At 38.0% G+C, this 13,910-nt stretch overlaps 1 protein-coding gene across 2 annotated transcripts in view; it reads left to right on the top strand.

The window, feature by feature from the left end:
• The first annotated feature begins 1,180 nt into the window (after window positions 1–1,180).
• The window catches only part of HSF2 (heat shock transcription factor 2), a 37,894-nt gene continuing 25,164 nt past the window's right edge, over window positions 1,181–13,910 (top strand). For both annotated transcript variants that reach the window (XM_011989379.1, XM_011989378.1), the window contains exon 1: window positions 1,181–1,464. In XM_011989379.1, the coding sequence (XP_011844769.1) occupies window positions 1,372–1,464 (93 nt within the window). In that variant the 5' untranslated portion in view covers window positions 1,181–1,371. The remainder of the gene's footprint in view (window positions 1,465–13,910) is intronic.

Here is a 13,910-nt window from a genome sequence, read left to right as displayed (position 1 = left end):
GTATGCCTCCATATATCTGATTTTGCTTCAGCCAACATCCCAGTGCTGAACACAAAGGCAGCATTCAATAAATATTTGCTCATTGGAAGATACTCTCTCTCTCTATATATATTTTTTAATGTACTATTTTACATTTACCCAAGAAGTAAACCAATCCTATGTTGAATTTTTGTATAATGTGTTGGCTCTGACTTGTTTGTAAGTTTTTACCTTCACATGCTGACTTCTGTAAAAAAAAAAAAAAAAAGGTCGAATTTTGTAGACCTCATATTTTCAAAGCATTTGCACAGCCATTATAGCATTAAAGACACTCTTAATGGGTAAAAAGATAGATCTTATTCCCAATCAAGAAATGGGAAAAACTGGCACTGGTGGCTAAGGAATTGCTCTAAGTGACAGTACCAGTGTATTTTAATATACAGAAAAACGTTCAAGAGGCTTTATCTAAACTCAGATCTGACTCCTTCTCCATTATTTTTTTTTCACTATACCAATCTCTCAGGCAAAAAAGAATGTATCTGTAAAGTATACGCAGGAACAACTATTTTAATTAACTAAAATAGTATAAACAGCCTATTTCTTTTTATTCTGGGTGTAGAGTAGGCACTTGATGACTGGATTAAAAACAGCACACGATACATCAATTGCAGTTCCTGGTTTACAGTTTTAAGTAATAGAGAGTGAGTTATTTAAACTGCTCTTTTTGATAAACATATTTTAAAGAGGGCTTTTTCTCCCAATGATAATGTAAGAACAAGGTTCATTATTTTTAAGACAATTTCAATTCGGGGCCTAGCACATCATGCTTGAGAGCTGGTTTTTTCCTTCTGCGAATGGATCTTCTCTAAACTGGTGCAAACCACACTTTGCCTGCCAAACTTATGACTCAAAGGCCCCGAAGGGCTTTTTGTAGCCTCCCAGCCACAGCCCAGAAACCATAAGCTGTTTCCACGTGAAACGTCCAAACACCGACGGTCTCCCAAGCCGAAGATCCGCTACCATCAAAGCTTCTATATAAAAGGCAAATAAGAAGGCAGCGCCTCCTTCTGCTCCCACCCCCTTCTGCTCCCACCCCCTTCATGTCAGCAGCAGCCAATCGCTTTTCTCCATCGTGTGGTCGGCCCCTGGGATTGGCCAGGGACGGGACCGGCGCGGAACCACTGCGCGCACAGGCGGAGCGCGGGGACTTGTCCGTCACGTGCGGCCGCCCGGCCTCTCTGCCTCGCCGCGCGCCTGGCGGGGTTGGGGGGCGGGGACCAAGATCTGCTGCGCCTGCGTTGTGGGCGTTCTCGGGGAGCTGCTGCCTGAGCTGCTGCCGCCGCTACCACCGCGTTCGGGTCTAGAATTTGGAATCCCTGCGCCGCGTTAACAATGAAGCAGAGTTCGAACGTGCCGGCTTTCCTCAGCAAGCTGTGGACGCTTGTGGAGGAAACCCACACTAACGAGTTCATCACCTGGAGCCAGGTACGGTCAGGCCACGGCGGCCTCTGAACCCCCTGAATAACCGCGTCCTCACTCGCTCTCCCGCGGGGTGGTCTCTCGCGGCCTTGCGGCTCGACGCTGCCTGCCAGGCCCGCGGTGCGGGGCCTTGGCGTTCGGCCTCGCGGGGGACCCCCTGTATTGTTCGCTAGGGGAGCCGCGGGGGCCTGGCCGGCAGCGCGGCTCGCCTCAGGCCGCGGTGGGGGAGGGGCGGCCCGCGCGGGGCGTAGCGGCCCTGGCAGCCCCTTAACGGTCTGGTCCGCGTTCGGAACCGGCCCGGCGTCGCGAGGGGAATCGGCGAGCCGAGGGCGCGGGAGCCTCTTTACTGCACACTCATCCTCTGTCCTCCCGCCCGGCTCAGGGGTTACAAATCGCGGAGGGGACGGGGAGTCCAGGGCCAGGATCATCGACCTGGGGCTTTACAGGAGGCGATCTTTACCTCAGCGACCGATCACCCCCTCCCCGTTCCCCCAACACAGCTTTGCATCTGGGATCTTTATGTGGAGAGCAGTCAAGGAAATAGACATATATTCAAACGCAGATTACTGCTTATCAGTTGGTTTTAAAAATATATAGAAATTAACACATTCTTTCGAGATTCTGTGCTATTTGTATAGTCGGATTATTAGGATTGTTTTAATAAAGTACTAATAAAGAAACTTAGTAGTTACTAAATTTCACTGAACTGTTACCAACAGAGGGGCATATCGATGTGTTGATTATTGGTCTGATCTCAACTCTGCTTGTAAACAAGGATGACCTTAGTCCAGCCCCTTTTCTTGTCTGGCCTAAGTTAAATCCGTAAGATGGATGGGTTGCCTAGGTGACCCAAGACCTCTTTCAGTTCCAAATACAAGATTCTAGGCAGAATGATTATTTACATCCACACTACCTTTACATTAGAATACAATCCTAGGCTGTTGGAATCATTTTATGAAGGGAAGTGGTTAACTCTTATTGTAGATGATCACCTATTGAGGCATATTTTCATGTGTGTAGTTCTTGAGAAGAGAGTAAGTGAAAACTACCTGCATAGTGCCTGGCACCTGTTAAGTGCTGAGTAAATGTTATCTCCCGTCCTCCTTTCTTTCCTGTTCTCCTCCTATTATAGGAACTCTCAGTTTTATTTACTTTTATCTTAACAGGGAGTGAGCACCATATTAAGACCCTGAAGTTTTGACTACTGTAATACCATAGTTTGCCTTGTGTTATTATTTGTTCTTTTTTCTAACTTCCTTCTAGGGTTTAATTTTTGTGTGTTCCTTATGAGCAACTGAGTTATCCTTTTAGCCCCACTCCCTGCTTGGAGTTGAGTGCGGGGAGGTGGTGGGGCGGGGGCATTGTGTGAGTGTTTGTATTAAGAATTTAATGAGTTCTGTACAATTGTACAAAGCTAGGTGAAAATAAGAAAGCCAGCCACTAGCATGTACTTAAAATAAACACATGTCTCATGCTTTTCATCAGTTAGAAGGATTAAAAGTTGACAAGAAGGGTCAGCACAGACTGTTATTCAGACATGTGTTCGTGTTAGAGATCGGACTGAGATTCTCTCCCCACGAAAGCTGACTTTATCGTACCTTTTTGTCTTTTACAGGCCAGAAAATAGGGGCCATATATATTGGCAGTTGCTTTTAATCAGAGTATCATGCCAGTCGTAGGCCTGTTAAATTCTGATTAGTAACTGTTTTAATAGCATTCTTATTTTCTGAGCAGTGTCAAATGTGGAGAGTTTTGTACTGATCCACAAATGCATCATTCTGTGAGTTCTAAGCCAAATAAACAAGCCACTTAACCATTTTTTAATCCCATTACTAACTTTAAGCTTATGTGTTAACTAATTTTCTAATATGCCTATGGGACAATCAAAATGTAAGCTCAGTAAGATCACTGTGGCGGAGACACAGTAGATGTTTAATAATTGATGAATAAATGAGATCCCTCGAAAATGTAATGGAGTGGTAGGAATGATGAAGATAAAATTATGTTTGAAATGAATCTTAGAGATCATCTAGGTTAGCCTCATCATTGTATAGATGAGGATTTGAGGCTTGGACAGGTGAGATTATTTATCCATAATTATACAGCTCGCCAAGATTGGAGATGAGACTCTAACATAAGCTTGTCGAACCCGAAGCCCACATGTGGCCAAGGATGGGTTTGAATGCGTTCCGACACAAATTCATAAAGTTTCTTAAAGAAATATGAGATATTTTTGCAGTTTTGCTTTTAAGCTCATCAGTTATCATTAGTGTTAGTGTATTTTATGTGTGGCCCAAAACAATTCTTCCAGTGCTGCCCAGGAAAACCCAAAGATTGGACACCCCCACCCTAATAGATTTCTGAGCTCCCAGATCAGTCTTCCACCAATAGAACTAGACAATACAAGTTGACATCATATTTAGTTTTATACCAAAATGTTGCTTGCCACAAGTCAGTGGACAATTCTGAATAAATGTTGTCTAGGGCTAAGCCTAGTTGCTTAGTTGTCTCATTCGTGCTCTCCATTAATTTTTCTAAAAGCAGTGCTAACACTGAAAAGTAAAACTTTAACAATAATGTTAGGTGGAAAAACCAAAATAAGTTACTTTCGTCTTTCTCTTTTCTTTGATGAATAAATGAAATCCCTAGAAAATGTAATGAGAGTGGTAGGAACGATGATATAATAGTCCTCAGCAGGCTTTGAATTTCTAAGTGGCAGAGATTATATCACATTCTTTTTTTTTTTTTTTTTTTTTGTAGTAGAGTATCACTCTGTCACCCTAGAGTACAGTGGCACGATCTCAGCTCCCTGCAACCTCTGCCTCCTGGGCTCAAACGATTCTTCTGCCTTAGCCTCTTGAGTAGCTGCGATTACAGATGCACACCACCATGCCTGGCTAATTTTTGTGTTTTTAGTAGAGAGGGTGTTTCACCATGTTGGCCAGGCAGCCTCAAACTGCTGACCTCAAGTGATCCGCCTGTCTTGGCCTCCCAAAGTGTTGAGATTACAGGTGTGAGCCACAGGTGCCCAGGTACTCTCATCTTTTAAAAGTGGCTATTTATGGTGGTTTCTGGTTTCCTTCAAACTTGTGTTTTACTTCTGTTGAGCTAATTTAGCATTTGTACTATGAAAATCATTGAGAACTTTTAGAAGAAGCAGTTGTTTTGGGAACCAGACAACCTTTTGTGCAATTTTTTTTCAGTGGTGGAAAATAATTTATTTCTCTACCTTGAGTGTAAGGCAAGGGGAAAAAACTCTTACCAACTGCGTTTTTCCAAAACCAACTGCGTTATCCAAATTATCTCTGGATAATATCTCTGGAGACTTATATAACTTTAATTTTCCTTGAAGTTTGCAATATGACAAAATTAAAAAGTGAAATAATACCTCTCACCATTAAATACAAGAATATAATGATCTGAACAATTGAAATTATACTTAAATGTGTTACTGACTCTAAAATAATAGAAATGCCTTAATTCCAGACTGTCTTTAAGAAAGCATAACGTGACTAGATGCGGTGGCTCATGCCTGTAATCCCAGCACTTTGGGAGGCCAAGATGGGCAGACGGCTTGAGCTCAGGAGTTTGAGACCAGCCTGGGCAACATGGCGAAACCCTGTCTCTACAAAAAAATACAGAAAGTAGCCAGGTATGGTGGCATGCATCTTTAGTCCCAGCTACTCAGGAGGCTGAAGAGGGAAGATGGCTTGAGTCCACGAGGCAGAGGTTGCAGTGAGCTGAGATCACACCACTGCAAGCCAGCCTGAGCAACAGAACAAAATCCTGTCTCAAAACAACAACAACAAACAGAAAAGAAAGAGCGTTTTACATATTTCCATTTTATCCTTACTCTTCTGAAAAACAAAAATGAAAAGTTTCATTTTTTAACATTTCCTTTAAATGTAAAATTTTATATAACTGCTCTTGGCTTTGATAGTCTGTTGTCAGAATCAAGTACAGAGATTGTACTGTCAGACAACCTAAAGCTGTTTTAAATCTTAAGTGTCCTAAAGAGAGGGCACATATTAGCTTGGAAGCAACTGGTGAAACTTGATACTCAGAGACAAGGCTGTAGAGGTTGAATGAAGTTATATAGTAAAAAACAGCCTTTACAAGTTAATGAAATGTGATAACCAGTGTACGCTGAAGTGAAGCAGTGTAAAAGAAGGAAAGAACTGGAGGGTCATTCTTTTGTCAGTGTTGTTACCTTTGTCTCTGTTTTTCAGATTGTTTGAGAAAATGAAGTGGTTTCCACCAAAGACTTCATACCCAGCTTTTCCCCCTTTTTGTGCCCTTTGGTATTCTCTGCTTCTCTGTCCCCCTCATGTCAGCAGAAATGAATTAGGAAATAGGTAGGAGGGAGAGAGAGCAAAAACAGAATTTTTCCATTGTTTTCTAGCTGTTTTGGATGAATTTGAGCAGTAGGCCCTTGGACTTCACAAAGTACTAGTATTGTTTTGAACATCCCAGCAACCATTGCATTATTTCAGTGTTTCAAAGTGAAAATAAGAAAGACTACAAGTGTGGGAAGATGAGGGTAAAATCCAACTTAGATAGACCTGCAGAAAAGTTGAAAGATTGATTTTCAAGTATTTTTACTTGTGTATATATAAGAGAAAGAATGAGCTTTTGAAGACTCCAAAGGATTGGTTGGTACATATTAAAAAATTATAGATTGGTAAGTCACAAATTTCTGTTCTGAAAAATGTTTTAAAGTAATGTGGCTGAAGTATTAGATTATTAGGAATATTTTGAGTGTTCTAAACCAAGAGTGCCAAATGGTTAATTTGGAGAGTAACTATCATTTCTACTCTTTGGAATCTTGCCAACATTTTTGGGTAGAGTTTAAGGAGAAGGTGCCTGTCTTTCCCACCTCACTCAGTAGTAGTTTTCTGATCCTTGTAAAATACTTAGAGAGAGGGAGATTCTGTGTTGTATTGCTTGAACCTCACAGGTTTAAAAGGGAGGAAGGTGAATTTTTGCACTCTAAGTTATTTACTAATTTTAGAATAGAGACTGAGGGAATACAGTAAGCAGAGATAGAGTGATGTGAATGAATAAGGAGGGTTTGTGAGAGAGAGTGAGCACAGGTATAAGCAAGAGATTATTGTCGTCTTCCTATTTTATATAATCAAATAAAATTTGATGAAATTCTAAAAATTCAGTTTATTTGGCCAAAGATTAATTTAGTCAGTCACGGATACTTGTTATGAATCTGTTATGACCTGATAGTGTGCTGGGTATTAGGAATTCATTCAGTAGTGAACCAAAGTGCCTACCTTTATGGAGCTTACATTTGAGTGATGGATATTAATAAATAAAAAGTAAGCAAATACAAGCTGGGTGTGGTGGTGCATGTCTGTAGTCCCAGGTACTGGGGAGGCCGAGTTGGGAGGATTGCTTGAGCCCAGGAGTTTGAGGCTAGCCTGGGCAACATACTGAGACCCCTGTCTCTTAAAAGAAAAAAAAAAAAAATTAAAAGCAAGCAAAACACAATTAATATAATTTCAGTTAGTGATAAATGCCTTTAAAAAAGCAAGATAAACTGTGTATTGATTAAGGTCCAATCGTAAGTCAGAAGCCATAGATATTTTCAAGAGGGTAAGTTTAATAGAGTTACTGATTTTATCAGGGAAATTAAAGAAAATTCAGGGAATACAGGAATAGTTTTAAGAAGCAGCTACTACTGATATGGCTGAGATAGAGTGCCCAAGTAAGAACCCTTTTTGCCAAGGCTAAGATTCTTACCTTGTTGGAGAGGATATGGCCATGACTCAGTAGCAGAGAAGTCACTGGTGTTGCTCTGGTGGAACTTACTGGAAATGCATCCTTTAAAACTTGCTGGGGAATATGCCCTCTAGGTGAGGGATTGGCAAACTACAGTCCTTTTGCCAGCTGTTTTATAAATAAAGTTTAATTAGAACACAGCTATGCCCAATCTATTTACATATTGTCTATATCTCTCACTACAAAGGTAGAGTTATGATGTTATAATCTGCAAGCCTAATTTACTATTTGTCCCATTAAGATAAAAGTTTATAAATCCCTGTTCTGGAGTACCCTAAAAAACTGTGTATGGGGAGATATCTTGTTAGAGATACTCTGCTTTGAAACCTCCCCAGAGAGGGAGCACCAGGGAAAGCTGATGGCCTTTGAGTGTTGCTGACTACCATTAATATCAAGAGCTAGGCACTGGAGAACCTTCCTCCACTGCAGAAGCTTGCCAAGGATACATGAGTCAGGAACAAGAACTCCTTTTTCTTGTGATATCTCTGTAGTATCCCATGCTGACAAAACTTAACATCATGGTACCTAGAAAAATAAAGATATTTATTTAAGGGATCTAGCTCTATGCTTGTAGAGCAGACAATGAAGAATGAATTTGGAGCAATAAATTGATAACTGACCCATAAACAAACTAGGATTTGTGGATATTTTAGGTAACGTGATGAGGAAAGCCTCTCCAAGGAGATGATGTTTGAGGAGAGATCTAAATGATTAGGAAAGATGGGCCAGACAGAGGGGAATGACAAAAGGAAAGGCCTTGAATGTGGCTGTTCAAGGAAGCAGGAAGGCCCACGTGGTTAGAGTATCTTTAGGGAATAGGAGAGTGAGGGTAGGGAGGTAGGGAGGAGCAGATGGTGTAGGGCCCTAGATCTGTAGTAAGAAGATTGGAAATGAGGGGACCAGTTAGAAAACTATCACAGTTTTCCTATATGGTATTGAAAATATTGGTGGTTGAGACTAAGGTAGCAGCAGTTGAGGTATTGAGAAGTAGTCAGCTTTGAAATATTCTTTGAAGGCAGAGCTGCAGGATTTGCTGATGAATTGATAAATTGGCTATGGTTGGAGGAATGACAATTAAAAATGATTCATAAATTTGGTTTGAACTACAGGATAAATCCATTTGCTGAGGGAAGATAAGTTAGAGATTCTTTTTGGCATATTAACTTTGAGATTAAAAACGGATCTGTAGTAGTATATGAAACAACTTGAAAGTTGTTTAATTTTTCTTAAGTTTGACCATGCCTAGTCATATGGCCACACCTAATTTCAAAAGGGATGGGAAAGTGCAGTGCTAGAAAAAAAAAAAACAGGAATTTTTTGAACAGCTTGACTGACTTCCATACTCCAACATGTCCAAGTGGAAATGTTGAATAGGTTGTTGAGTATAAGACTTTGGCATTCATGGTGGAGTTTGGACCTTGTAACTGGTAAAGCCATGAGACTAAATGAAATCATCATCTGTGAAGATAGAAGGAACCAAAAGATTTATTATTCCAACGTTTAGAGAGTCTGAAGACAAAAGTCAGCAAAGGACACTGAGAAGTGAAAAAGTGAAACAGTGAACAGTGAAAAAGAAGGAAAAATCAAGGGAGTGAACTCATAGAAATTAATGAAAGAAAATGGCTCAGGAAAGAGATCAACTGTGTCATATGCAGTTAGGAATATTCTTGTATGTCTCTCCTGGTGTATATAAGCAAGTTTCTCTAAGTTCTGTACACTCACATCAATTGCTGGGATATAGGGTATGAAATGTTTAACCTCAGGATAGTGCAAATTATCTTCCAAAGAGACCACACCAGCTTATTCCGCTCTTAGCCATGTAGGAGATTTTCTGTTAATCTGCCTCTTCAAAACTGTGTATTAGTTATTGTTCTTAATTTTTACCAACCTAATTGAGATAAAACATTGTCTCAATGAGGTTTTGATTTATATTTTCTTGATTGTTAATGAGTTCTAAAACCTTTTCACGTTTGTTGGCCATTTGTGTTTCCTGTTCTGTGAAATGTTTGTTTTGGCATTTTTCTGTGTTTTTTTTTTTTATTGTTTGTGAGAATTCCTATATATTCTACATACTCACTTTTCAAGTTTATGTGTTGGCCATATCTTCCAGTTTGTGGTTTTTTACCTTTTAGTTGTCTAGAACCTTTACTGAGTAGTTCCTCCTTTTCTAGTGATCTGTATTGCCACTTCTGTCTTACGTCACAAGTACATATAGATATTGTCTTAATCAGTTGGGCTGCTGTAGCAGAATAACATAGACTAGGTGGCTTCAACAACAGAGATTTATTTTTTACAGTTCTGGAGGCAGAGAAGTCCAAGATGAAGGCACTGGTCATTTCAGTTCCTGCGTTAGAGCTTTCTCTGCTTTGCAGACAGCTGCCTTCTCTCTGTGTCTTCACAATGGTGGAGAGAGAGAGAGAGTGTGTGTGTTCTGGTCTCTCTCATCTTATAAGGATACTAAACCTAACTTGGGGATCCTATCTTCATTACCTTTTCTGAACCTAATTACCTCCCAAAGGTCCTACCTCCAAATACCATCATATCAGGGGCAAGGGTTTCAACATAGAATTTTGGGGGACACAAACATTCAGTGGTTTTGTTTCTGGAGTCTTTATGCAATTCCATTGGACAGTTAATCCTGTGCCTGTCTTCTGCTGTCTTAATTACTGTAGCTTCAGAAAAAGTCTTCTGGTAGGGTAATCTATTCTTCAGGAGTGCCTTAACTATTTTTGGTCTTTAGCTCTTCCATATACATTTTAAAATCAAGTTCCATTAAAAAAAGAAAGCCTTTTGGATTTTTGCTGCAATTGCATCAAAACTATATAAATCAGATTTGGGAAAATCGATATCTCTATGTTGTGTATTCTCCTGACAAGGCATATTTCTAAATTCATTTTGTTGATTTATAAATGTTTCCTATTAGGCCTTGTGGATCTTTGTTCATTTTCTTCCTGGATATCTTATATGTGTTGTAAATGGTGTTCTTGACTTAAAAATAGATTTCTAACTGTTGCTGGTAATTAGAAATACAAGTAATTTTTGTAAATTGATAATCAGTGAGCAAATCATGTTACTGATTTCAGTTTTCTGAGTACACCCATAGTATCTGTGATTGATATTTATTTTCTTCCTTTCAGACCTTTATGCCTTCAGTTTTTCTTTTGGCAGTAACTAAGAGTGAATAGTAGCAATTATCGTGGGATTCCAGCTTTGTTCTTAATTTTTAAAGGGGATGTTTTTAATGTTTCCCTCTTACTAGCTGTTAGAATTGAGAGTTTTTAACTTCATGTTTTCTTCTTGACATCAAATGTCGAGTAAGTTAGTGGGAAAGGGACTTACTAGAATGGAAGACACAAGAAAAAATTGACTTCAGGGGAAACAGGAAATGGGTTGAGAACATACTGAGTTAACATAGTGTAAAAAATGTTAACAATTTTAAATTGAAGTGTGTAATTTGAGATGATCATGGACAGGGATGTAGATGTGTTTATCATCATATAAAATAAAGTCAATAATAAGATACCCTACTGTGGATATAAATATTTATATATATGTATACTTTCCTTTGTCTTTCCTTTGTCTAAGGAAAGAATATCAATGCTGCCATGATCAAGGATAAAAACCTAGAAAACACAGCTACCTCTTATTTGATAGGTGGAAGAAATTGAAAGGAAATATGAGAGATAAGAGACTCAATAGTGTTTAACATCAAAGCCGGGAGAGTAGAACATTTAAGGAGGTAATTGTTAGTTGTACCAAATGAAATGCCACAAAGAGGTGTAGGAAGATCAGGACTGAAAAGAGGGCATTGAATTTGACATTTGACATTTTAGAAATCTGGTTTCAGTCAAGTGAGGGAACCAAAACCAGTTTTAGTGAGAGTAAGTGGATGGTCCTGAATTGGAGAAGGGGGGTTTAAAATACCTGCTTGTTAAATTTTGCAGTTAAGGAAAAGACAAATGGGTAGATTGAAAAAGAAGGTGTAAGAGGGAAAGTTCTTTTAAGGTAGGAAAAGATGTATGCATTTTAATTTTGATGATTACCTAGTTGCCAATCCTGGTTATTGTCAAGGGTTGTAAATTTAATCTAATAAGGGAAAATCATTATTTGTTTTGCTTTACATTCTTCAATTATGAGTCTGGGCCTCTGCTAAATTTCACAGTGTGTTTTTCATCAAAATTGTGTTTCTGTTAGGAGGAAAGTAGAGGAGAGTAGAGATAGAGTAAGAAGCTAGCAGTCTCCCTGGATAAATTTATATTTTATCTATATGTCTTCTTTGTTTATTATGTCATGTCTCCAAAAGCTTGGTTGTAAAGAGTGAGAGGGCATTGAGCTCTTATTTTTCTTCCCAAATGGAAAATTTCTTAATCCTTCTCTGTCCTGATTATCCCCTAATTTGAATGCCATCTTGACTTGCTACCTGGTAAATGCTCAAATAGATTTGCTGGTTCATCTATCCTCTCTAGTCAGTCCATTAATCTATTTAATCACTTTTTCTATTGTACTAAATTGTTGACACTATGATTTTATAATCTATATTGGGTAAGGTTAAAATACTCCCCATTGTTCTGAATATTTTCTTATTTGTTGTTATGTAATTATTTTTACAAACGAACTTAAGTACCTAATGTTTGGTTATAATAGCATCAATTCATCTTTACTCCACAAATCATTTTTTAATAGAGAATTTAATGTATTGGTTAATTTGGAGAGGATTGACACCTTTATGATACTGCATTTGTCTTCCTTTTATATTTCTGTAGTTTTAATATTTTTAAAGTTCCTGTATATTTTTAAATTTTATTTTTAGATACTTAACATTTTTCTATTATTATTGGGTTTTTTATTCCATTTTAGTTTCTAATTTTTTTAATTATGGTAAAATATACATAAAATTAACCATTTTAAGTTTGTTAAGTTAGATTCACATTGTTAGGCAACCATTACCACCACCCATCTCCAGAACAGTTTTTATCTTTCCACACTGAAACTTTATACACATTTCACAATAACTTCCAACTCCTTCCTCTCCCCAGCCCCTGACAACCACCATTCTACTTTTTGTCTCTGAAATTGGCTATTATGAAAACTTCATATAAGGGAAATTGTACAGTGTTTGTTCTTTTGTGACTGGCTTATTTCACAGCATAAAGTTTTCAAAGTTCTTTCCATGTTGTAGCTGTGAGAATTTCCTTTTTTAGGTGAAATAATATTTCATTGCATGTATATACTATATTTTATCCATACATATTTCACAATGTATTGGTGGATACTTAAGTTACTTCTACTTTTTGCCTATTGTGAAAAATGCTACTGTGAACATGGGGTACAAGTATCTGTTCAAGTCGTTGCTTTTATGTTTTTTTTTTTTGTTATTGTTGTTTTTGTTTTTTTGTTTTTTTTTTTTTGAGTGTATACCTAGGAGTGGAATTGCTAGATTATATGTTCTTTGTTTAATTTTTAAAGGAACTATCATATTGTTTTCCACAGCAACCACACTATTTTAACATTCCCAACCAATATTGCACCAAGATTCCAATTTCTCCACATCCTTGCCAAAACTTTTTTTGTGTGTTTTTGATAATAGCCATTCTACTGGTTGTGAAGTAGTATATTGTTTTAGTTTTGATTTTCATTTCCCTAATGATTTGTGTTACTGACCGTCTTTTTATGTGCTTATTGGCAGTTTGTATAGATTCTTTGGAGAAATACCTACTCAGTTCCTTGCTCGTTTTTTAATCGGGTTGTTTGGGGTTTTTTTGTCTTTTGTTGTTTTTGAATTTTAAGAGTTCTTTCTATGTTCTGGATATTAACTTCTTATGAGATATATGATTTGCACTTGCTTTCCATTCTGAGGGTTGTCTTTTAAATCTGTTGGTAGTCTTCTTTTCATAAAAGTTTTTGGATTTGATGTAGTTCTATTTGTCTGTTTTTGCTTTTGTTGCCTGTACTTTTAGTGTTACATTCAATAAATCATTGCTAAATCTAATGTCATGCTTTACTACTGTTAAAAGTTTATTTAGTGCTTGGGTTTAGGTCTTTGATTGAGTTGAAGTTAGTTTTTATATATGGTATGTATCAGCTAAGGGTCTAACTTCATTTTTTTGTATGTAGATACCCAGTTTTCCCTGCACCATTTGTTGAAAAGACTGTCCTTTTTTAATTGAATGGTCTTGATACTTGCCAAAAGTCCTTTGGCAGGGTTTATTTCTGGGCTCTGTTTTATTTCATTGATCTATATGTTTGTCTGTATGCCAGTACCATGCTACTTTGATTACTTATTTTTGTAGTGTTTTCAGGTGTTTGTTTTTTGTAGAGAAAAACACTAGTGACGTTTAATATTAATTTATTAACCACGTATCTCACTGAATTCTTAAAGGATTTTTTAGTTGATTGTACAGCGACTAGGATTGCAACCCCTGCTTTTTTTTGTTCTCCATTTGCTTGGTAAATCTTCCTCCATCCCTTTATTTTGAGCCTATGTGTGTCTCTGCACGTGAGATGGGTCTCCTGAATACAGCACACTGATGGGTCTTGACTCTTTCTCCAGTTTTCCAGTCTGTGTCTTTTAATTGGAGCATTTAGCCCATTTACATTTAAGGTTAATATTGTTATGTGTGAACTTGATCCTGTCATTATGATGTTAGCTGGTTATTTTGCTC

This window comes from Mandrillus leucophaeus, unplaced genomic scaffold (assembly GCF_000951045.1).
Source record: "Mandrillus leucophaeus isolate KB7577 unplaced genomic scaffold, Mleu.le_1.0 Scaffold351, whole genome shotgun sequence".
NCBI classification, from domain to species: Eukaryota; Metazoa; Chordata; class Mammalia; order Primates; family Cercopithecidae; genus Mandrillus; species Mandrillus leucophaeus.
Note: the sequence above shows the minus strand (reverse complement) of the source record. Positions and strands in the feature narration are given on the sequence as shown.